The sequence below is a fragment of the Ostrea edulis genome, chromosome 5 (genome assembly GCF_947568905.1).
Source record: "Ostrea edulis chromosome 5, xbOstEdul1.1, whole genome shotgun sequence".
NCBI lineage: Eukaryota > Metazoa > Mollusca > Bivalvia > Ostreida > Ostreidae > Ostrea > Ostrea edulis.
Genome location: NC_079168.1, coordinates 64,194,778 through 64,208,437, shown reverse-complemented (window position 1 = coordinate 64,208,437; position 13,660 = coordinate 64,194,778). Strand labels below are relative to the sequence as shown.

At 37.8% G+C, this 13,660-nt stretch overlaps 2 protein-coding genes and 1 non-coding gene across 5 annotated transcripts in view; 2 read left to right on the top strand and 1 right to left on the bottom strand.

The window, feature by feature from the left end:
- Positions 1-3,684, bottom strand: part of LOC125649476 (ankyrin repeat family A protein 2-like) — a 7,745-nt gene extending 4,061 nt beyond the window's left edge. Inside the window, exons 1-5 of one of the 2 annotated variants that reach the window (XM_048877046.2) lie at positions 3,487-3,684; positions 2,043-2,220; positions 432-496; positions 256-319; positions 100-165 (exon numbers count right to left, since the gene is read on the bottom strand). In XM_048877046.2, the coding sequence (XP_048733003.2) occupies positions 100-165; positions 256-319; positions 432-496; positions 2,043-2,220; positions 3,487-3,552 (439 nt within the window). In that variant the 5' untranslated portion in view covers positions 3,553-3,684. Of the gene's footprint in view, positions 1-99; positions 166-255; positions 320-431; positions 497-2,042; positions 2,221-2,716; positions 2,735-3,486 lie in introns of those variants that run through there. The other variant, XM_048877047.2, reaches the window with a different exon arrangement.
- Positions 2,493-2,565, top strand: Trnar-ucu (transfer RNA arginine (anticodon UCU)). The gene has a single exon. It is a non-coding gene; the product is annotated as a tRNA-Arg (tRNA).
- Positions 3,520-13,660, top strand: LOC125649469 (mucin-2-like). Of its 2 annotated transcripts, none has more exons than XM_048877027.2 (5): positions 3,520-3,639; positions 7,095-9,224; positions 9,320-9,949; positions 10,689-10,875; positions 12,923-13,660. In XM_048877027.2, exons 2-5 carry the CDS (start codon positions 7,652-7,654, stop codon positions 13,284-13,286), a joined length of 2,754 nt encoding a protein of 917 aa, XP_048732984.2. In that variant the 5' UTR covers positions 3,520-3,639; positions 7,095-7,651; the 3' UTR covers positions 13,287-13,660. The 2 variants fall into 2 exon arrangements, with proteins under 2 accessions (XP_048732984.2, XP_056021087.1); XM_056165112.1 differs by lacking the exon at positions 3,520-3,639 and adding an exon at positions 6,489-7,007.

Below are 13,660 nucleotides of genomic sequence, written 5' to 3'. Positions count from 1 at the left end.
TAAATGTACAAATCATTTTGAAATATCACATCCATATCCTACAAACATTCTACATGATACATGTACATCTCCGTCACAGGCCCTTGAAAGAAAACATACCATCATTGATTTCTTGTTGAAGATGAGTAACTTCTCCTTGAGCTGCCATTTGATGAAGAGAGATGTCTAAACAGAACAAAAGCAATTTTACCACAGTGATTCAATAAATTAATCAGAAAATATTGCATTAATCATAAAAGTACATATTAGACTCACTTTTGAATAAAGGAGTTGTTGTTTGCACATTTCCTCTTTGCAAGTTGGTCATGACAGTTGTAGGCTAAAATAAATTTAATCCCAGTTTATTATAAGTTCTTAACAGATATACTATACTGACAAATTTACAGTTAATTGGAAAAGGATTTAATCACCTACAATAAAAAATTTCTTACCCTGAAAGGTGTTTCATGTCTCTTTAACTTTGTTGGTGATATGCAGTCATTCCCTTGTTGTTTCCCTGTAAGGAATAATAATTACCAAATTATTTTGATAGAAAATGTTTTTATGCATCACCAGAATAGAGGTTGAGGACCATGTATGTCACACAGGTTAGACAAACAAATTCAATATTGCCTGCAAAATTCTAATTTAACACAATAAAACACCACTTGATTGAAGCATACATGTATCTACTTTCTGTTTCTTCCACAGCACACTGTGCAGTAGTCTATAGCCCACATTATCAGCTGTTGCGCTTAATTTGCACAGAATATATATATATATATATATATATATATATAAACACACACATACATACATACATACACACACAGACAGTATATATATATAAATATAAGGTGAAGATAACAGTGATCAATCTCATAACTCCTATAAGCAATACAAAATAGATAGTTGGGCAAACACGGACCCCTGGACACACCAGAGGTGGGATCTGGTGCCTAGGAGGAGTAAGCATCCCCTGTCGACCGGTCACACCCTCCATGAGCCCTCTATCCTCATCAGGTAAACGGAGTTATTCGTAGTGAAAATCAGTGTGCCAAGAACGGCCTAACAATCGGTATGAAACATGTCAGACAGCATTTGACCCAATGATAGGTTGTATTGACAAACTAGATCGTTATAACGACCATAGAATTTACGAAATGCTGACTTCAATCGAGACTGTTGAAACCCCTGTACCATCAACTTGTTTGTCAGTAGCTTGCCTCGATTTAAAAACTGACCATACACTGAACAAGCTCTTGTGTATCAAATCAGTTGCAGGGTTGTCACTAACGCAAGAATCTGCATCCTAGATGCAGAAAATTCATTTGGGATGCCACTGGCAGTTATTCATATTTATTTATATTTATACAAATCAGGATCTATATTGAAATGTTTGTCTTCCGTTAGCCATTTTTAATATTGAAATCGAAAGTAGCATAGTTTGTAAACTTTGGACTTGGTAGGTTTTACAGATCGTCGGCAAACAAAACTAGTACGCATCTATTTTATCACAATGATAATTTGATTAAAATGCTGTTAATATTGAATAGGGTTGTTGTGATGATAGGAGATTTGGGGAAGTAATTCTGTTGGCTTAATTGAGCTTAGTCGTCCGAGGCCAAGTCGCAAATGATTAAAAATAAATCTTAAAAATGATGTTTTGTACTGCTTTCATTTTAATTGTCTTATATAAAAAAGACTCACTAAATATTCATGGGAATTACCCAAATTTCATGGAACTCGAGCTGCTTATAAACGAGTCTGGGACTCGTCTTCAATCATTTCTAGTGACAACCCTGCAGTTGAGAGATATAAACAGCATATGAAGGTGATAATGGAATATTGCTACATAACTATGGGAAGTTGACAACGGAGAAGCTTTGTATTGTACCCCATCTGTAACTTTTGTGTAATGAAATATAGAGCATGTAACCTTGGGTACAAAACAGAGTCCTTATTTCTTGCCATATATGGACACGATTATTCTCTATTGAGAATTTGACGGAGAGAGATATGACGAGCTGTCAAATTCTCAACAGAAAGTAGGACAACTTTACCTTCTAAAACGCTAGCTACCTCCAAGTCATTGAGCTCTTGATCGCTGTCAAAGGGAGACATAAGTCTTAAAGCTGGAGGTACAGGTTGTCGTTTTCCAGAGGAGGTACTTCGCCTCTGTCTTTCTGGGGACGACATCTGACAGTCTTCCTTTGACTTCCCCGGCTTCACATCATGTAGCTTTTCCATAATCAATGATAATAATGTTCACCCAGTACAGATCAAAGAGGAAGTATATTCAGAGACACTAGTTTATAAAACCAAAACGGTTGGAGTATTCCTTCATTACAGATGATAATAGATTGGGTGATTTAATTTTTGTAAATATATCAAAGGCTGTTATGGCAAAATAGGAAATATTTTCAGCACTTGAATTCAATGCATTATTTAATTTTACTAAGAAATCAAATTATTTTATTTTCATATTTAAAGTATTTCTTCAGGCATGTATGGTCCGCGTAGCGCAGCGGATAGCGCGCTGGACTTCTAATCCAGAGGTCGCGGGTTCGAATCCCGCCGTGGATGCTATTTTTTTCTTTTTTTAAACAATTGCACTTACATAAAGATGCAGGGATAATTGTAAGACAATATTTAACATCAATTATTCCATTTTGTAAGGCTGGGAGAGAGAAGAAAAAAGGTTAGTCTTTGGTAAAGGAGAATATGATGATTTTACCATGTTGGCTCTTAAGTCCAGATGGTTGAAATGAATTGCTATTGTTTAAATTTCTACTGAATGAGCCAACATCTCGTAAGTACTTTGGATCGTGGAAACATATCTTTTTGGCATTACAACATGTACATAATGCACTATAAATTAGATGGCCTGGCAATGCACAATCTAATTAAAATTAGATATTAGATCCGCTCACATACTCGTTTGTGTAGCGAGTATGTGAGCGGATCTAACATCTAATTTTAATTAGATTGGGCAATGCAGGTATTATTTTTATACGAGTTATCTCTCTTTAGACAAACTGTGAGATTAACCGTGCAGTAAGTGATGTTGATTGTATTGTTTAAACGTCCCTCTTCAGCATTGCCGGAAAAAGGCTGCAAAATTTAAGGAAGAGAAAAACAAAGATACATGCAAATCTTTGATTTTTTACCCGTAAATCATTCAAATTGATTGCATTTCTTAAAGCTTCAAGAAAATCGACCAAGCCGTGCAAAATTTGATTTTTGCAAGGTGCGTTAATCTGGTCGATATCAACGCACTTTGAAAAATAATACATTGTTTTCAAAACGCGTTGCCTTTGTCCCAAAAACGGAAATTTTTTTCAAAGTGCGTAATTTTTTCAAAATTGCGTTGTACATAACAGACCTATTCCTAACCCGGATCCCCACGGGAATGTCTAATTCGGGATGAGAATATACTTTAAGTGCTTCTACATGCATTGTATATATATATATATATATATATATATATAGAAATAAATGACTTACCATCAAACTCTTAATTTGTGCAGGGTATATATAACGCTGCACCGTCCACGCTCGTGTCCCTGACATCTGTAGAGCACGTGACCAGGCTCCTCCAGAAACGAAGCAAGCTGGCGGCCACCTTTGGTGATGAAACGATAAACCCCATCCCAAGCGGTATGGTAGAAGGTGGTACAGCCCGTTCGGGCGAGTACATTACGAACCACAAAGACACAGATAGTGGGAAAAAATGGTCAACTTAATTAACAATAGGAGAGCTTGTGTATTGTAATTTTTGCATTTACACCCACCTATTACAATAATGACACTTGCATCATTCTCCATAATAGGACAGTATTCCTAAAGTACGGTTGCATATGGTGATAATTCTGATTTTTTTTTTCGGACTCGCGTTCCTATACGTGTATATGAACATCAGAATGTTATCGTAAATCGAATGCCAGTAATATACATTTTAATTGCAAATAATAGATGGGTTTACATACAGTATAAAACATTGTATATCGAAAATACCCACTGTAAAAATAATGGATGGGTTTTATACAGTACAGGCTAAAACATTGTATATCTAAGTCCACAACACTACGAGAAATGTTGCAGACGCCTGAAAACATGTTTTGTTAATACACATCCAAATAAATATAAAACCAAGATACATAGTACAGGCACGTATTTTTGTATATCATTCAGAAAAATCCTTGCTTTATTTTTAGAACATGATTTTGAAGTACATGTATGTTTATCTTTTGGTTTTAAAAGAAATATTCTAAATAATTTTCAATTTTCTGGATTCCTTCAAAGGCAATCTGCACAATTCAAACTTGGTCATTGCACATGCTCGTCGTGACACCTAAGAGAAACGATATGATGATTTTTTTGTAGAGGTTATAATTATACTACCAGACTAACAGTACAAATATACTAAGAAGCTTAATCTCCCTGTTGGTTACCCTGATTCCGTAAGGTGCTTAACACATCTACACCACATTTTACGACAAGGTTATATTAAAATATTGTTTATTTCAATTTTGTTTCCTCATTGTAAACCACAATTTTGACTTTTTGGATAGGTACATGTATAGATATGGAACAGGGAGTGGGGGGGGGGGGGGGGGGGGGCGTCCATAAGAAATTGAATATTGTAGTTCTCGGGAAGCTAAAGCATCGTATTGACCTAGAAATACCAATTATATCTGTACAATATATCTGCAGTGTGCGCATGTGCATACATTATACATATCTTTAACCCAACATCTGCTTTCCAAAAATATAAGATTGACATATTTTCTACACGAAAAGTACTGTCAATATTCAAAGTCGAATAAAATTTTTGTACTCTCTCATAGATACTTGCATTCCGACAATACAAACAAATGAAGGGTGGATTATGTAATCCTGACATGGAGACAATTAAAACGTTTGACGTGTCTAAAACTAGATATTGATGATGAATTGTGTAGAGAAAGGGGAAGTTCATTTTAGAGTTTTCACGGGAATCTTGAAAAGACCTTTGTCACAAACTAGTTTTAAATACAGGTAAATAAAGATCTCGATTTGACAGAGATCGGTCGGTCACTAACACTTGAGATGAGTAATAACTGAATAAATGATTGAGGTGACTGGGACTCGTGCCAGCGAACATTTTACTTAATAACACATATTTGTGAAATTGTACTTGTTCAAATGTAGTCAACCAACCAATGCCAAGTTTCTCAAGTAGTGGCAGTGAGAAGGTGCATCATGGATCACAACAAGTAGTCTAGTATTTTCTTGAGTTTTGAAATGTGGAGAACGAGCTCCCCCAAACCATTAGACAATAATATTAGCATTGCAAAAGTTGCTGGTAGAAGTGGAAAACATTTGTTGATTTTTTGCAAAAGATGTAATTTTTGACAGATTTACAAAATGAGTCCATGTGCGTGAACCAAAGAGTTGAACCCCTATAATTTTTTCTATAGAAATAATGATGGTAAGAAATTTGAACATTAAACATAATTTTGTGAATTAGATTTAGTTTGTTGATACGTATCCAAAAGCAAATACTTTTATTTCGATGGATTCAAACTCATCTACTTCTGTAATCTTCAATTTCAGGATGTCGTTTGAAGTAAATCCTCACTGGACGATGATACCTTTTTTTTTAATATTACGCAATGATAGATCATTGATATACAAAATAATAAAGGTCCCGAGACAGAGCCCTGTGCCACCCCTGCTGTGATGAATGAAGTATCGGAAGAATTTGTCAATGTCTATTTCTTTACACGGAGTTCTGTTGAATAAATACATATGACTTACAGCAGTGCTGCCAATGACCAAAATTGTAACATCCGAGTTCTATAATTAGAATTTGGCGGTGAACCATATCGAATATTTAATTTGTTTGACTAAAATCAAGAAATTTTGGCGGGGGTTCTGCAATTAGTTAGCCTGGACCCATTGCGCGCAGCTGTTTTCTTTTTGTTGATTTAGTAAGTGTGCGACATGAATGAAATTTCTTAAATTCAGACTGTGGATGTAATCGTAGGTCAAAGATCATGGACTTATATTTCCCACTCTATCTTAAATTAATATGATTAGTATGATAGAGATGGATTAGTAATTTACAGAGTCAAAATTGTCACCTTTTTATATAAAAGACTGAATTTTAATTGCTATGTTTTTACATATGATGGGATTTAATAGTATCAGTTTTGATATTAAAAATCAACAAAGAGGTGTTTCAGTGATTTATGAAACACACTCTCACATAGTTTGAGAAAATGAGGCCAGTTTAAAAAAGAATGGCTCCCAACAGCCACGTACCTCAAATCACTTGACTCGACACCAATTTAGTGTATCGGCGGTGTAACAGATATGCAAATAAACCTCTGATGATGACGGATTTGCAGCGATATATTTATCAATTTACTAGCAATTAACCTCGTTAACATCACACCGCCGAAACACTAAATTAGTGTCGAGTCAAGTGATCTGAGGTACGTGACTGATGGGAACCATTCTTTTTTAATTGGACGCCAAAATTTTCGTTAGCGTCAAGAATTCAAATTCGTCTTCGTATACTCGTACGTATATAAGGGAATAACTAGAAATTTTATAATCTCCAAGTTTTAAATGCACAAATGAGATATGAATCCCCGAGGAATTCTTGTAGAGCAATCACTAAAACTATACTCAACATCGTGTAAATCATGTTGTCTGTTCATGATGCCTCGGTGGAATTGGGGAGAAAATCCTTGCAATGTAAGACGTAAATAAGATATCTGAACAATATCGGCATATTGATCAATGTTCTATTTAACCGGTTAAACAGTGTTTGTCAATATATACCGTGTAGACTCAGGAACCGTCATCAATTCTTGCCTTCTTTAATCGATATGTGCGCTATGTATCTATAAACCGATGTTCCAGCTAAAACTTTAAATTAAAGGATCAATCCGTTAAGATGATTTTTGAAATGAAGATGCCAATGGAAAGCTTTCATTTTGTTTGTGTGTGTTATATGTTTGTTCTGGTAAAACAGGGTGAGTGTTGGTTGAATTGTGTTCATTTTTTATCTGTCTTTCTCAATGTAATTTTTTATTCGAATTGTTACTTTGTACATATTTCAGATACCTTATATGTATCGGCTTCAACATTTAGACCAGTTCCTGAATCGAAACCAACTCCTACCACGACTTCTGGAAACAACACGGATATAACACCAAAATTCGTTCTAGAGATAAAAACAGTAGAATCCGAGCCTGGGATTACAGCGCCAGAATCTGTACCAGAGGGACAGCCTGAAAGTACCTTTTCACCAGACCCGAAATCTGAAGAAACAATCGTACCGGAAGTTGAACAAGAAACAGAAAGTACACCTTATCCTGAATCTGAGCTCAAGGGAATATATTTACTTCAAATAGAGGAAACTTCGTCTCCAGAAACAAAACAAGAGGATACTTCATCTTTAGAGACAGAAGTAAACTCATCTCCAAAAACTGAACCGAAAGGAACATCAGGAGAACCAACAGTGAAGCCCTCTCCTGGAGCAGAAACACATTTCAAGGCTACATCTTCTCCAGAAACAAAGGGAGCATGGTCTCCACATACAGACCCAGAAACATTGTCTCTGGAGTTAGACACAGATGACACCTTATCTCCAGAACCAGAAGGAACTTTGTCTACAATGGACACATTACCCCCAGGAACAGAACGGGAGGGAACCATGTCTCCTGAAAATGAACCAGGAAAATTAACATCCCTAGAAACAGAACCAGAGGGAACTTCATCTCCAGAACCAAAGGGAACATTGTCTCCAGAAACAAAACCAGAGGAAATATTGTCTTCAGAAACAGAACCAGAGGGAACATTGTCTCCAGAAACAGAACCAGAGGGAACATTGTCTCCAGAACCAGAGGGAACAGTGTCTCCAGAATCAGACAGAACATTGTCTCCAAAAATAGAACCAGAGGGAACATTGTCTCCAGAAACAGAAACAGAGGGAACATTGTCTCCAGAACCAGAAGCAGAGGGAAAATTATCCCCAGAAACAGAACCAGAAGAAATATTGTCTCTAGAAACAGAACCAGAAGAAACATTGTCTCCAGAAACAGAGGGAACATTGTCTCCAGAAATAGAACCAGAAGAAACATTGTCTCCAGAAACAGAACCAGAGGGAACAGTGTCTCCAGAAACAGAGGGAACATTGTCCCCAGAAACAGAACCAGAGGGAACATTGTCTCCAGAAACAAAACCAGAGGGAGCATTGTCTCCAGAAACAGAAAGAATATTGTCTCCAGAAACAGAACCAGAGGGAACATTGGCTCTAGAAACAGAACCAGAGGGAACATTGTGTCCAGAAACAGAACCAGAGGGAACAGTGTCTCCAGAAACAGAACAAGAGGGAACATTGTCTTCAGAAATAGAACCAGAGGAAACATTGTCTTTAGAACCAGAGGGAACATTGTCTCCAGAAACAAAACCAGAGGGAACATTGTCTCCAGAAACAGAACCAGAGGGAACAGTGTCTTCAGAACCAGAGGGAACATTGTCTCCAGAAACAGAACCAGAGGGAACATTGTTTTCAGAACCAGAGGAAACATTGTCTCCAGAACCAGAGGGAACATTGTCTCCAAAAACAGAACCAGAGGAAACATTGTCTCCAGAAACAGAACCAGAGGGAACATTGTCTTCAGAACCAGAGGAAACATTGTCTCCAGAACCAGAGGGACCATTGTCTCCAGAAACAGAACCAGAGGAAACATTGTCTCCAGAAACAGAACCAGAGGGAACATTGTCTCCAGAAACAGAACCAGAGGAAACATTGTTTCCAGAAACAGAACCAGAAGAAACATTGTCTCCAGAAACAGAACCAGAAGGAACATTGTCTCCAGAAACAGAACCAGAAGGAACATTGTTTCCAGAAACAGAACCAGAAGGAACATTGTCTCCAGAAACAGAAACAGTACCAGAGGGAACATCATCTCCTGAGACAGAACCAGAAGGAACATTGTATCCGGAAACAGAACCAGAAAATACAATTACATATTTACCTGAAACTGAACCAGAGGAAACCGCATCTGAACCCGAGGGAACATTGCCAACTAATGAAATCATTTCAGAGCCAGAGGGTACATCTAACGCTGATACAGAACCAAATAGTAAACCGGAATTTGAAAGTGACGCAGAACCGGAAGTGCGCCCCTCAGCAGTAGAAATAGTGACTCCCCCCTTTGGCTTGATTTTTATGATTGCTATAGGTATGTACACATAAAGGCATTGACAATGTTGTAAAATGAAATCAAGATGGTAAATTAATAAAATAACATATTTAGATTTTATGTTTCTTTTACAGCTGGATTGGTCCTTCTTTTTAAGTCTCACTACAAACGCTTCATGTTACTCGTAAAGAGGCAGAAAAACACCAAAGAGAAGATGAGCTCTACTGTAAAGCTGTACGATATAGAGAAGGAGAATTTACAGGTCTACCCTGAAGAAGACAATTTCTATAGTGCGTTTGACAGAGAGGTCATTGATAGTCTTGGTGCATTTCATAACCGGCCTCTTGATTTATTCATCATAGCGCTGCCAGCTGTTATTTCCCTGGCACTCTGTCCCTTGACATTGTATCTCTACGTACCTTTCGTCAACTTCCTGTGGCCACCAGAAGAGTTTGCCACAGTCCCGGATATCAATGACGCTATCGCGTGCTTTCTCGCACCAGCAGGCTTGGTATATGCGACGTCATTTGGATTTGCCTTTCAACAAGCTTTGTCGAAGCAGCATCATATCATGGAGAAAGTAATCAGTGAAATCAGCATGGTGGACCAAATTGCTACATTTTCTACGAAAATGACACTTGCTCATCCTTCAATCCGGTGCCACATATATCGAGCAGTTAAGGCGGAGGCGATATTTATGATTTTACAACTTCTTAATCGCGAGCCTTCATCTTACCAGAACAAACCTACAGAGGACGTCAAAGGTTAGACTGTATTCGGAAGATAAAGGTTTTTGTCTTAATCTATCCCGCGCCTTTCTGTCCTTAAAATGTCTTACAGTTGATTGGTTGATTGTATATTGTTTTACGTCCCTCTCGAGAATATTTCACTCATATGGAGATGTCACCATTGCCGGTGAAGCGCTGCAAAATTTTGGCCTATGCTCGGCGCTTACGGCCTTCGAGCAGGGAGGGATCTTTATCGTGCCACACCTGCTGTGACACGGGACCTCGGTTTTTCCGGTCTCATCCGAAGGATCGCCCAATTTAGTCGCCTCTTACGACAAGCAAGGGGAACTGAGGACCTATTCTAACCCGGATCCCCACGGAACCTTACAGCTGATATTTGTTTTGTTTTTTTAATGAAATTCAATGTTTTTCAAACACTAAAAGCTCATGACTGTATGTAACTGCGGTATATAGCAAGAAGTCATGCTTTTAAAATAACCACGGCAGTTCGTCCTATTCACGAATCACGACTAAGGATCCGGTGTTAATGAGATCAATTTTCAGTGGTAACAAGACAACGCAGGGTCAACTAATGTGTTCTAAACTTTGGAAGGCATTGTTCAATTTATGAATTTGGTGTTTGTATGAGGAACACACTAACGGACACAATATGTATACACTACATGCATATTTGATCTCTCTGTAAAGTTGTTTTGAAATTTTTTGTGAAAGTGTTTTCGTTCGATGATGAAATCGTATTTTCATTTTGTTTTAGTAAAAATCTGGAACATAGTGGACCTCCTCCGTCAGGTGGACGCTGGTCCGAAATGTCAGGTGGACGCTGGTCCGAAATGTCAGGTGGACCGTGTTCTGTGTGAGAAGATCCTGTCGCACATCATGAAGCTTAACAGTATATGTTCAGACAGAATCGGCGTCCTTCACACCAAAATCCACCCGGTCAAGTTAGTCAAGTTCATATACTATAGACAGTCATTAGTAACAAGTTAGTCTAGTTTATATACTATAGACAGTCATTAGTAACAAGTTAGTCAAGTTTATATACTATACAAGATGTATACATATATTATAGACTAGCTATGTAAATACGGATGAAAGTACCGGTATAAATTTTGTTTGTATCAGCTGTTAACTGACCATATCAAGAATAATCTTTGACTAGAATTAGGCTATTAAATTAAATATGAAATATTTTTTATTTCCTTTTCTGCACAAGTGATATTGTAATCAAAGAAAAATGGTGATTATCGATTTTTGTTTCAGCTATATTAGACACTAATAAACTTACTAATATTGTGTGTCCCTACAGTTTGGGTGGTTGCACGATGTCTGATAATCGACCTTTAGGCAATATATGAAGGCAGCGATAAGCATTTGTACCCACCGCGTGTGGACGAAAGTATGTTTTACGTCTCACTGTGCGTATAAGTTCCACAAAGGGAACAATCTAATTAAAATTAGATGTTAGATCCGCCCACATACTCGCTACACAAACGCAATCTAATTAAAAATCAGATGTTAGATCCGCCCACATACTTGCTACTCAAACATTTACCAACATCCCATAGAGGGTCATATCAGAGGTCAAATTTGCAACAGCCAATCAAATTTTCCGCTTCATATTTCATGCATTGTTTACGTAAGGGAGAGGGGGGAAATGGCGCCGCTCATGGTCGTGACTTATTTATCGCGTATTTTTGTTTAAATTTTAAACTATGGCGACATCGGGGGATCTTTAACCCCTACGAAGATATACTTCAACAAAAAAGACATTTAAGTATCTGTTCTTCATTTTTCAAAGCCTCGAGATAAAATATCTTTAAAATTGTTTTAATCGCTTATATTAATTCCATTTCTTCATCTGTCGCCATCGTTAATAAGTAACCAAATACAGTATATAATTAGGATTCTCATTGGATGCTGATGACACTTCCGCCTTTGTAGAGATTGGTCAATTTTCTATGCAAATTTGACCTCTGACGTGACCCTTTATGGGATTGATTGATTGTATGTATCCTGCTTAACGTCTCGCTGGAGAATTTTTCACTCACATGGAGACGTCACCAAAACCGGTAAAGGGCTTCTTTAAGCCTATGCTCGGCGCTTACGCCCATTGAGCAGTGAGGTTTCTTTAGCGTGCCACACCTACTGTGACACGGGACATCCGGTTTTAAGGTAATCTCCGAGGACCCGTGAAATTCACACCTGATGCCGAGCGTTTGGCGATGAAACTGTCACTACCTGTTTTAATGACTTAGGAATGTGGCGGTCGGTATTTGAACCCCGGCCTTCCGCGTTGGTTCCCTCTATGGGATGTTGTTAGATATTGACAAAGGGAAAGAACTATTGGGGAACTCGGAAATTGCGCATTGGAATGAAACACGTCAGACAGTATTCGACCTATTATGATTGGCTGTATTTGTAAGTTATACCTTTTAAACAAAAATAGAATTTGTGAAATACCTACTTTAAACGAGACTGTCAAAGCCCCTGTAACATCAATTTATTTCTTAGTAGCCTGCCTCGATTTCAAAACTTATCATATGCAGAGCATGCTCTTGCGTATCGAATCAATTGACATAAACACCATATGTAGGTGATAATGGAATATTGCTACATAAATATGGGAAGTCTGCGATAGAGAAGCTGAAGTAATCCCTTTTGTCATAAAGACGAGTTGTTAGAGTTTTCCGTTAACATATATGTTCAATAAAATATCCAAGTAAGAAGCAGATGCGAAAGACTCTGTGGTCTTTTATTTCGAGTTCCCTGGGATCTATCGCATTGACAGCTGAATGTGACATTGAAATTCTAGAGCCCTTGGGTTTAGAGATGAAATATATATGATGCTAGCTGTTTTCCCCAGTCATCTCGACGTTTTCTTCGCAATTAGTATCCTAATACAACCTGCCTCGGCCGTGGGTTTCATTTTTGCTACATATGTAAATGAGTGTCTGTGATACGAAAATTTGTCCTGTTTTGATTTTCCAGGTGGGCGTTCCTTGAATCACTTGGATTCTTCTCTTTCATTGGCATTCTGTTGTTACGTGCCTCCTCTTACCGAATGGAACTGGTCATGTGCATCATCACGGTCTTCTCCATCAGTATGCTATGTTACGTCGTCTCGGACCTGGACTCCCCTTTTAGTGGATTCTTCCGGGTGGATCTCTCCGTACTCTTGCATGTTCTCCAGAGACTGGAAACTATGTACACGGAATCTCTAATGGAGGAAGGACAGAATAATTTGTCGGGCGGGAACGTGGTGACAGCGATTCCCCAGTGTGCTGATGGTGTTAAGATCATGATAAATAATGTCCCGAGAAAAGTTTGGTGCAAAGAGGAAAGTTGTGTTTGATGTGGTGGTTTCAAAAGTGTTTGCATTAATTAGGGATGTCAGATCCAATAGGATTAAGTAAACACCGACTCGGTCGTCTTTCTGATTAAGTGTTTGTATACAGTTCTACCGGGACAGCATCATTTTGAACAGTTTAAGACTGTTTTATTTACTCTAATCATTCTCTACTTCCGCTTTTTAAGGAAGTGAATCATCCATCTACATAGATCATTCGTATTGAATTTTAAAGCAATTAACAAAAGTCGATCCTTGCACTTGAATTGAGAATCTTCCGTCATACAGTACATTTGCTGGTATGGAAGTGACAACTGGCAATATAGTATTTCAACGTTGTTGTGGTCATGTTTTAAACTTATAAAATGTATCAAATCTTT